General features: G+C 30.1%; 1 protein-coding gene across 2 annotated transcripts; it reads right to left on the reverse strand.

Moving 5' to 3' along the window:
* Positions 1-84: 84 nt before the first annotated feature.
* Dph5 (diphthine methyl ester synthase) lies at positions 85-5,244 on the reverse strand. 2 transcript variants are annotated; one of them, XM_067050808.1, is made up of 4 exons: positions 4,946-5,244; positions 4,770-4,877; positions 2,066-2,186; positions 85-426 (listed from the first exon to the last, which is right to left on the reverse strand). In XM_067050808.1, exons 1-4 carry the CDS (start codon positions 5,078-5,080, stop codon positions 113-115), a joined length of 678 nt encoding a protein of 225 aa, XP_066906909.1. In that variant the 5' UTR covers positions 5,081-5,244; the 3' UTR covers positions 85-112. The 2 variants fall into 2 exon arrangements, with proteins under 2 accessions (XP_066906909.1, XP_014291652.1); XM_014436166.3 differs by having other exon boundaries at positions 4,644-4,877.
* Between the last annotated feature and the right edge of the window lie 5,081 nt (positions 5,245-10,325).

The following is a 10,325-nucleotide window of genomic DNA, read 5'->3' on the forward strand; positions in this document are numbered from 1 at the left end:
AAAGTTATTGACTTTCTTGACAAAATAAAATAACGATTGTTGAGTTAGGAAATAAATACAGGTAGTAACAAAGAAGTTTTAGGCTAAAATCAATAAAAACTTATTTATTTTTTTAATTTGATAGAAAATTCAGATATTCTTCTTCCAAAGGATGCAGTTTACCTACAATCACAAGGGAATGTAAAGGCTTTCCTAAGTTTTTCATGATCATCTCACTGAGAGAACAACAAATAATTTCTTGTTCATCTGAACCCACTCGAGCAACTCCTACACACTGAGTATCACCGTCAATCACTGAACTATTGCTATTTTTGACAATTTCCATTAACTGCCTGGACGCTTCGCTGGCAGTCATAAACATAGGTGGTAAATATTCTTTTTTCTTCTTTGTTATACTTTCTGGAGTAGGTTCTTTGACTTTAATATCTAGTAAAATATAAATTGAATTAATGAAAACTCCTTTTTTTTTTATTTATATAAAGAAACAATAAATATTGTAATTGCATTACTTGCATTAATCAGTAATTTCATGTATTATATATATATATATAAATTATTGAGAGCCAGTCAAATCAAAAAGAACATATGTATTCTCTTATGTTGCTTTATTATAGATGTACTTATTTTGACACACACTTTAGGCCATCATTTAGCAATAAAGAAGTTCAGTAAGCTTGAATACTACCTTTAATCTTTCTTTTTTCACATTTTTTTTCAATTTACCATACATAAGTAATGCACTTCTGATATGTTAAATTTTTACTGAGCCATATAATTTGGGTATCAATAGAGAATGAACGTGTATCAAGCAATTTAATTTGAATGAAAGTCATTTTGAGCGAAGTTCTGTAATAATTTTATAGAAAAATAGGAGTGGAAAAAGAAGAAAACTTGGGGAATGTTGCGAAATTAAGACTAAAATAGTAGTAATAATGATTATATGAGAGAGAAGTTGAATTATATGAAAGGGCTTGAAAGCCTACTAAGGAAAACAGACACGATTAATTAATAATTGTTCAATTTTCATAAAAGTTTGCAACTGAGATAAAAAAATCATTATGGTTGAAAAATAATATTTTTTATTCAGCATAATAAGGCAAATGTTTGTTGCTATCAAATTACTTGCTTATTTTGTTGTTTTTCTTTTATTGTAATAAATCTCATCTCATATCATAAATGTAACAAATTATTATATAACATTACCAATAAAATCAAGCAACCATCACCACAAATGTATTTTTTTAACACAAAATGTTTCATATCATTCAGAAATTACAAATTACTTGAATGTGAATTTAATAAGAATTTATAGTGGCATATTTCAATTGTGAAGTTTAGAATCAATAGTTACCCACTATAGAGGCAGTACAGGAGGATATTGATGTCTGTTCCACTGAATAATTTTATTATTTTTATTAGTTATTACCCTTAAATTGCATATTAAAGAATATTTTCAGAAAATTCACACAAATGGTCAAATACGTACTTGACTTCTCAGTACACAATCTAAGAAAACAAATATCTGTCACACTATAAGAATTTTAAAAACTCAGAGATGAATTTGGAATTTACAAATCAAATTTCATAATGATAATAAATATAGGCAACATTTATAATATTAACAAGTGCCGCCCATTACAGCTTCATCCACTAGCATAAATAAATTGAGAATTTGGACCAATATTTTTAGTCGCAAAAAGTTGGTAGTTTTCTTAGTTCCGAAGATTGGTAGTTCCTGAAATAACGCATTCAAACAAACATACACTTCAGCTTTATAGATTAAGTGTAGATATCAGTTAACTTTATTACAGCTAAGCCTTCCAGAGCTCTTGAAGATTTCATGGTCAGTCGTTATAAATGAAAAACAGGCTATCCTAAGAGTATAATAAGTAATGGGGAATATAAAAATCGTGTTGACCTAAAATAATCAAAAGATAGTTCAAATAAACTCATTCCTGATGTAAGAATTATATCTTAAATTTTATTTTAAGAAAAAATTGTCAAAAAAGGTGCAAAGCAACAATTTGCTGACAATCAACATTTGCTCATCCTGCAGCCTACTTACCTAAAAGACACAGCGTATGAAGACCTCTTAGTTTGTTGGAACATATTTTTTCAAAAAAGCTATCAGGCTTCCATGAATCTGTCCAAAACGGAATAGAAACAGTTTCTCCAAAATTGTACAACTGAAATTTAAAAAAAAAATTACAATATAAAAAATATATATTGTAGTACTATTTCACATATCTTGTATGATAAAATAAAAAAATATTAACTGTTAACATGAACAGAGCAGAAACATTGGAAATTGAACAATGAAATGTGAAAAAGATAAAACAAGTTTATTAATATCAACGAGAAAGCATTAGTATTTTGAGGATAAAAGAAAGTAAATGTAGGTCCATAAATAACTAAATAAATCTCCTATTTGATAGCTATCCAAGATATTTCAATGTTCTTAGAAAAACTAAACAATTTCCTCTCACAGATCCATCATATGTTTATGTATATATATATTTTTTTTTTTAGTTTATACCATTCAGCAACCTTAGGTTAGTTCTGTTGATTGCTGACCAGATTTATTAATTTTATTGTAAGTACGGTGTTGTAAAAGGGATGTGATGGCCGATAATGACAGTACTGTCACATTAAATACTACATGTATACCTCTTGAAAGGGAACTGTCACACCTTATCTATCTTCTCAACTGTATTAGTTTAAACATCATTGTTGTATATTGATGTTAAAACATAAAATTGGTTCTATTCAACATTTAAATGTTTCTTCTTCTCAATAGTGACAAAAAGCCCTTATTCACTGATTTTCAATGATTTCATAGGTAACCTATCTTTAATTTTTTTTATTCTTAACTTTTTAATATAATCCTTCTATCTCTCACAAAATTGGACAATACCATTGGAAAGATATAAAAAAAGGAAGAATTTATTTACAAAACGATTGAGAGCTGTATAATTTATATCATGGGTTATATATCTCCCATTTCATCAAGCTAGGAAAACTCAGATTATCAGGACATCTCATGAAAATGGCTGATTTCCATCGTAAGAGGATTCTGACTGAATCCTTTTATAATCATTACAGAGTTCAGAGACCAAGGTTGCAATGGGTAGATTGTGTATTCAATAATGCTAATAACTATTTGAATATGTAAAACTGGATAGAAACTGGCAAAGAATAGAAACACATAGAGGTTGCTGCTAGAGGGAGGACAGAACTCTTCATGGGTTGTGCTACTTAAAAAGCGTCATACGTTTCTAATGCATAAGGCAGACCTTATACAAAACATCTTGTGCCTTGTGTTATCAGCCAAACAATATTTGATGCTCCACAGAAGAACCCCAGTTATTTGACTTCTCTGAGACTAAGACATGGCTGGTTAAGGACAAGATCTGGTCAATGCAGAATGTATATAAGATAAATCTTCAATATTAATTTAACTAATATATTTGTTAAAAATTAAAATACAGTATTTTATTTTTACTGTAGGCAATTGGAAATTTCATGCCTGTTCCAATGTCATCATCAGATTTCTAGGCAGATCATTTTTGGAAGAGATTGGATTTTAATGAAATAAAAGTCAAGAATGATAAAAAAAAAAATAAAGTTAAATTTCCCACAAATAATTAAATATCAGATGATGTTAACAGTCAAGGTCCACTGCTAATAAGCATACAAACAATTATAACTGAGATGAAAATTCTATTTTACAGAACCAATTAAGTGTAAATTAAAAATAAATTGAACTACTATAGAGACAGATTGAGTAAGATTCTTTCATTGAGGATGGGAAAGGGGGTGAACTGGTTTTCCTGGTTTTTATCCAGTACATGCTGTACAAATCAAACCTAATATTTCTTCCAAGTTCATTTACTAGTACCTGTTATGCTAGTATTTTTGCTTCTTAAAATATAATTTCTTTCTGGAAGATTGTTGATTGACCATGTGTATAGATGAATGGAAAATGGTCTGGGTGCGGTAAAAAAAAAAACTCAAATAGTATAATTCTACTATTTGAGTTTTTTTTTCACCACACCCAGACCATTTTCCATTCATAATTTCTTTCCCACATTTTTTTTTTTTTTTTTTTATGGTTAAACCATTTCATTTATATAATTTCTAAAATAATTCCACCTACTACACCAACCAATTCTACTTCCTCCATTTTTCCTACAGTCTGCCATACAATACAACCAAGACGGAATACTGCTATGTAAACATGGCTTGAGTTTTAATTGAACTTTACGACATTTACCAATCAATTTACGGTAAATCACTCAAGTCGTGATCTTGCTTGAAATTAGAATTGTAAATCAATTATTATGTTGTAGAATTGTAAACCAATTAACTTTACTGAGTCCAGGTCAAATTATGGTATTCTAAAGTCATTGTACTGTTCCTTCTTACAATTAAAGGGCTATCAAAGTATACAATTTTATAAATTCTTACTTTCAAGTTCTGGAACAATAACTGTCAACTAAATTATTTTACAACAGATAAATTTCAAAGATTTTCTTCCTCTTTTTCATACTTTTATTATGAATTCAACTCTTATATATTCTAAATTCGTAAATATATATTAAATGGACATACAAAAGCTAATTAATTATTTAATAAAGAATCACCTGTAACCCACAACAACCAATAGCATTCATGATTGAAGCATTGTGAACAACTTTAGTTGGAATTTGTTTTTGTTTTGCTCGTAAAACTAAGTCAGTATGGGTAGTAGCACCAAAGGGATCACCTACAACTAAAAATGCAACATCTTCCTTGTCAGCATTAAATAAAATAGTATCAGCGTCCATTTCAACTAATTCCCTATCAGCAATAATGACATCTCTGCCATAAAACTTTTCCTAAAAAACGGTGGGCTTATAATGGTTTTGCATTGGAAATAAAGTCAAATATTCATCAAAATAGTCACCAATCCATCCTTTCCAACTGATAACACTGATGTAAACATTTCTAAATAAACTCTACTTGCTGATTTGACTATTTCTAAACCCTTAACAGTGATGTCTTTAGCATCACCTAGTCCTATCCCTATCACATAAAACATTTGTTTTCCTTATCAAAAACAAGCATCCAAAATTAATCTTTACAGAATCTCAAAACCATAAGAAGCACTTATAATGCGGTAGGATAAGCATTTATGAATTAAAAAACCAAGACTAATCTCTTTTGGGTATCACTATCAAATTGAAATCGAAAGGTTCCTCTACAACAATCTTTATTCTGTTCCAGAACGTAGTGTTCAAAAGATAGAGGTAATAACTAATAACACTAATGTCATATATAAATTGAGTGATTTAATGTATTTGAACATTTAACAGAGTTTAAAAACTCTAGAACTGCAGCAAACGTCCCAAGACTTAGTTGGGATTTAATATTCTAAATTAAATTTTTAATAATAAACGCAACTTCTGGTTAAATATTTGGCATTTTTTGAAATCAAGCCTTTCTCTAATAAGGGACCCCTACACAGTCAGTCAGAATGACAGTAAAACCAAAGATGGACGATCAGATAGATCATGAAAGGGCAAGACTTTTGAATTACCGTGGAAATCGGCTACGATTGCTTTGATCTTATTATTTGTTTCACTTTTTTCCTGCAGGGAAATGCCAAAATAGTTGTTTAACAAGCTTTCTACTTATTATGCATTGAGACACTGCACAAAATCCTTACTGTTGAATATCCTATTGATTTATATTATTATTTCGTGGTGGTCTCATGTAATGAAAACTTGACACTCTCATACCATGGTTAAAATAGGGTGTTGACGTATAGATAACCCCCTCTTCCCTGCATGTCAGAAATGAACAAGGAGTAATTAAACAAAATTAATTACTAACAAAAATTATGACAAGTGCCATCCTATTGCGTTACCTATGCCTTCAAAATGACTAGAGACTGTTTTTCCTCTAGCATTGTGTTAATTTCGAAAGGCTGTAACCCTTTCAGCTTTCTTCCGTGAACTCGAGGCTCGAAACATGAGATTAGAGGAGCACGCAGTATCGAGGCCATCTGAGGGATATTATTGACCACCCTCATTCCAAAATCACTATACCAACAAAAGTTTCTGACATACAAAACCAAGTTTGTTCTGAGGAGGGATAAAATCACTGACAAAACAAGAGTTGGTCTTAGCAATCTAGATGTTTTCAAGCATATTTTAGTCTCTGTTTATGGTCTTCTCCAGTAAAAAGCGGGTTATTGCAGATCTTTTTGAGTTAAGTTTTGATTCTTTTAGTCTTCTTCTGACGGTTTACTGTGAGATTTGTATCTCTAGAATTCTAGTAAACTAGTTTCTGATGTCAGAAGCTGTTTCAATTCAATTCCGAGTTCTCGCATTTTAATAAAGCCTTCGCAATGGGAATGGCGAATTATAGACGAATGAATGACTCGTTCTTTCTGTACCTTTTTTTGTTTTTGTTTTCGCCATTTGAAATGTTCAGTAAAGAAACTAAGGCGGTAATTGTTTATATCAGCTAAAGTAAATAACAAAAACTAATTAAAATCAAATTATTGTAAAATGTCATTAGAGTGCTACCAATGGGTAGTTTCTCAACACGCCTATAACACTCCAATTTAACTTAGATCAGATTTACTAAATGTATTATAACATACAGTTGTAAATAGTAATAAATAAATATTTTAAAAAAAATCAAATTATTAAAGAATATTATTTATTTTATCAACATATGCAAAACAATAAAAAAATGTTTTGGAGTCATTATACTAAGAGTAAAAAAAAAAATTGAAAATTTGATTTCTGAGGATCATAGTGGAATGACCTGTGACTATGTTGCCAAAACTCAAATATCTGGAGTGCCCACTCCAAGCTTTCCTTAGTGCTTGGTTATATTTTTGTTTATTAATTGTAATAAAAAAATAGATTAATGTTTTTAAATTATTTGAGTGATAAAACCTTGTATTGTGATAGTTAATTCTGATCCTGATAAAATAACTTGAGCAGTCAGAATAAAAGATATAACAAAATTCTGGTACTCACACAAAAAAAAAAAGTGAAAATTGATATAAATCAGCTATGGTCTGATCAAGATTATTGTTAATTACTACCGATTAAGATTGGTTTTTACTGTTGATAATCTCATTAACTTCCAAATGAATGAATATAATCTTCAAAAAGAAGTATAGTTTTCAAGTCATTTGATAATTTTTTTTTAGTTAAGTTATTAGTAGTAATTTTTAAAAAACAATTAGAGTCTGAACTTTGTTTTAACTCCACATAAGTGCAAATCTATAGAGGAACCACCATTAATAATATCAACTCTATAGGCCCTGTCTTCATTGAAATAATGTGTTCAATAAGTCGATGAGCAAGTGGTTACAGATACAAATGTTCAATAATATTACACCCTTCTCAGACGAATACAAATGTTCAATAATATAGATGTTTTCTACATCATCTCCCTTTTGGACAATGGAGTAATAAAATCCACCTCTTGAATTAAAGGAGTGTGCATAACATGAGCTGTTGAAATTGTTTGCCGTTTTTAATTCTTAAATAATTTTTAGAGCAGAGTGGCTGTGACCTTTCAGCAGTCTATCCACCACTGGTCCTCTTCCTTTGGCCACCAAATCTGTGGGCTGGGCCTGCAGACGACTTCTCTATACATTAACAGGTAGTTCTTCTTACTAACCAACCTAGTAAACTTTCTCAGTGAGGAGATATATTTCGGTGGTTCTCGTTACCGTGGTTATTAATCAATGGAATGCAGTGCAGTTCGTGACCAAGTATTAAATAGTCTCCGAAATACAACAAGTACAGTATTAGGGACCTACCTTCATACCAAGGCTCTGTAGCTAACACCCTTATCCACCATGAGGAATTGAAATTACAAAGACCAGAAGGACCTACTTCGCGCGTAGACGGCATTATAAGTTTGTGGAATATTGTATCAAGGTCATCATCCACCTTTCGCTCCGTTTCTCAATTGTGTCTTCCCTTCCGGATTATCTCCAGTGGTGCAGTCATAAATTTTCCAGTGTGGGAACTCTTACCATCTTCTAAGAATTGAATAACCTCGGGCAATCCAGAATGCCCTCACCATTTTACAAGGTGGTTTCCGAAGTGCTCAAAGATTTTCAGCCCTGAAGTAAGTGCGTATTTATTTGATAGCTATATTCAAAGACAGAAATTTTCCCTCTTAGAAAATGGTTATTATCGTAACCTAACCTAGTTCGTCTATAGTCGGGTCCGTTCGGGACTGCCAGTACACTCACGTTCGGTAAAAATTGGCTTCCGCCATTTTGGGGGAGTTGAGGCAAACTATTACCAAACTATGTTCATTGATATGGTAATGATTGTAAATGCTACGTATACGTTTCTGACTCATGTCAATAGAATGGCTAGTGGTGTGTTAACATTTGAGCTGTATAATTAACGAACTGAATGGAACAGTATTTCTCAGTATAGTCAAATTAGGGATTGAAACTTTTTTCTATGTGATATTGTAGTGATTTAACAGGTAAATTCTTATGTTCATAGTTACAGTAAATAATAAAAAAAAATAAGTTACTCTCAGAATAACTTTTTAAATTATTGATAAAAAGGCAAATTCATTTTTAATTTAATATAAGGATATGTTGATCAGTGGCAAGAGTTGTCAAATAGTTATTGCTATCAGGATCACATCCCAATTACTGTAATTTGAAACTAGAAAAAGTAATTATAATTTTGATCAGTATTTTCAACTACTTGATGAACCACTGTAATTTTAATAATTATCCGAAATTACCAATAGTAATTAGACTAAAGTAATTGTGATAAAATTTGACTGCAATTAGTAATCGCAATAACTTTTTACCTAACTCTGGTCAGTGAAGAGAATAACAGCAATAGATAAAACATTTCATTTGTGCCAATTTATTATTTTTGATTTAAATATTCCATATGTTATTAAGTAGCCAAAGAGATTTCTTGAAGTCAATAAATATATGTGATTGTCAGCCACTTTGTTATGCATATGTTTTGGTATACTCATGGTTACACATATGCTTACATATTTTTTTATCACTAGGAAGTATATATGGAAATACTATTTCTAATTTTTGCAATTATATTCATTATTTATATTAAATTAATTGGTTTGAATAAAGCTGGAAGTTTTTTTTAATCAAAAGGATCAACTGGTTTGTGTCACCCAATTAGCAATATATGAAAAGAATATATTTGGGGCTTATTTTTTGTTACTAATTCTGTGTTAAAAGTTATCGGTGAATTTAATATAATCTAATTTGAACATCTGAGATTGCCACTTGATCGATTCACATATTTTAGTGGTTTTTAGTTGAAATTATATAAGTCGTTGGAAGTTACAGTTGAGCGAGTCATTCTATCCTGATTAGATTTCATTTCATAAATAAAATAATTAATTATTTGGTGGATTAACTTCCAATACTTGTGAATAATTTTGAATATAGTTAAGAATAATTAGTCTTTAATATAGAAAGCTAATATTTCATACCATCATCTTTATAAGACTTGCCCTTTAATAATGCAAATCTCAAAACTCCAATTAAGACACACCATTTATACATTCAATGGCTGATATAGGAAAAGTACAGTTGTTTGCAAGCTGAAAAGTTTTTTATAATTTACATAATAATGATAATAAAAAGATAATTACATTTTATATAATTACATATATATTTTTTACCGCACCCGGACCATATTCCATTCATCTTTTATAAAGAAGTTTATCTAGATCTTGTGCAGTAGCGATTATCATATTGCTGCTCCAGGAGATCAATGACACACCTATAATATTTTGTGGAATTGACTTTTATTGTGCTGTCAGGCTCTAAAATGGATATAGGAGATGTTAGTAAACCAACATAATTATACTTACTAAATTCTTTCCTTGGCCAACAGCATAAAGTCAATTTCACAAATTTACAGATGCGTCATTGACCTTCTGGACCAATGATATTATGATATTCTCAGTCATTATAAAAATTTAATTATTTTTCTGGATTGATTTTATGAAAAGTAAAACTTATGGGTTTTCTGTTTTATAAGCTACAGCAATACTTTTTTCAAGAAATTTTGTTTGCATGACTATCCAATTTTTATAAACATTGTGCCATGGGATTATTCATAATTTTATTGAGAAATGAAAAATGATCAATATAGCTACTCAATTTCATATTGAGGAAATAAACAATTAATTATTTTAGGTAAAAAAAAAAAATTGATGACTAGGACATCAAAGTCCACTTATTTGATTGATAAATTTATCCTCTCTAAGGTTGTGGTTTTCTATCATTCTGGTAAATC

The sequence above is a fragment of the Halyomorpha halys genome, unplaced genomic scaffold (assembly GCF_000696795.3).
Source record: "Halyomorpha halys isolate HHAL.00 unplaced genomic scaffold, Hhal_1.1 Scaffold1794.1, whole genome shotgun sequence".
Taxonomy (NCBI): domain Eukaryota; kingdom Metazoa; phylum Arthropoda; class Insecta; order Hemiptera; family Pentatomidae; genus Halyomorpha; species Halyomorpha halys.

Excerpts from the sequence above, each read along its gene's own strand:
- Dph5 (XM_014436166.3), bottom strand. The coding sequence starts at position 5,080 with ATGTTTTATGTGATAGGGATAGGACTAGGTGATGCTAAAGACATCACT. Across the intron at positions 4,878-4,945 it reads CAGTTGGAAAGGATGGATTG|GAAAAGTTTTATGGCAGAGA; the intron begins GTGACTATTTTG and ends ACCGTTTTTTAG. Across the intron at positions 2,187-4,643 it reads TTGGTTGTTGTGGGTTACAG|TTGTACAATTTTGGAGAAAC; the intron begins GTGATTCTTTAT and ends TTTAAATTTCAG.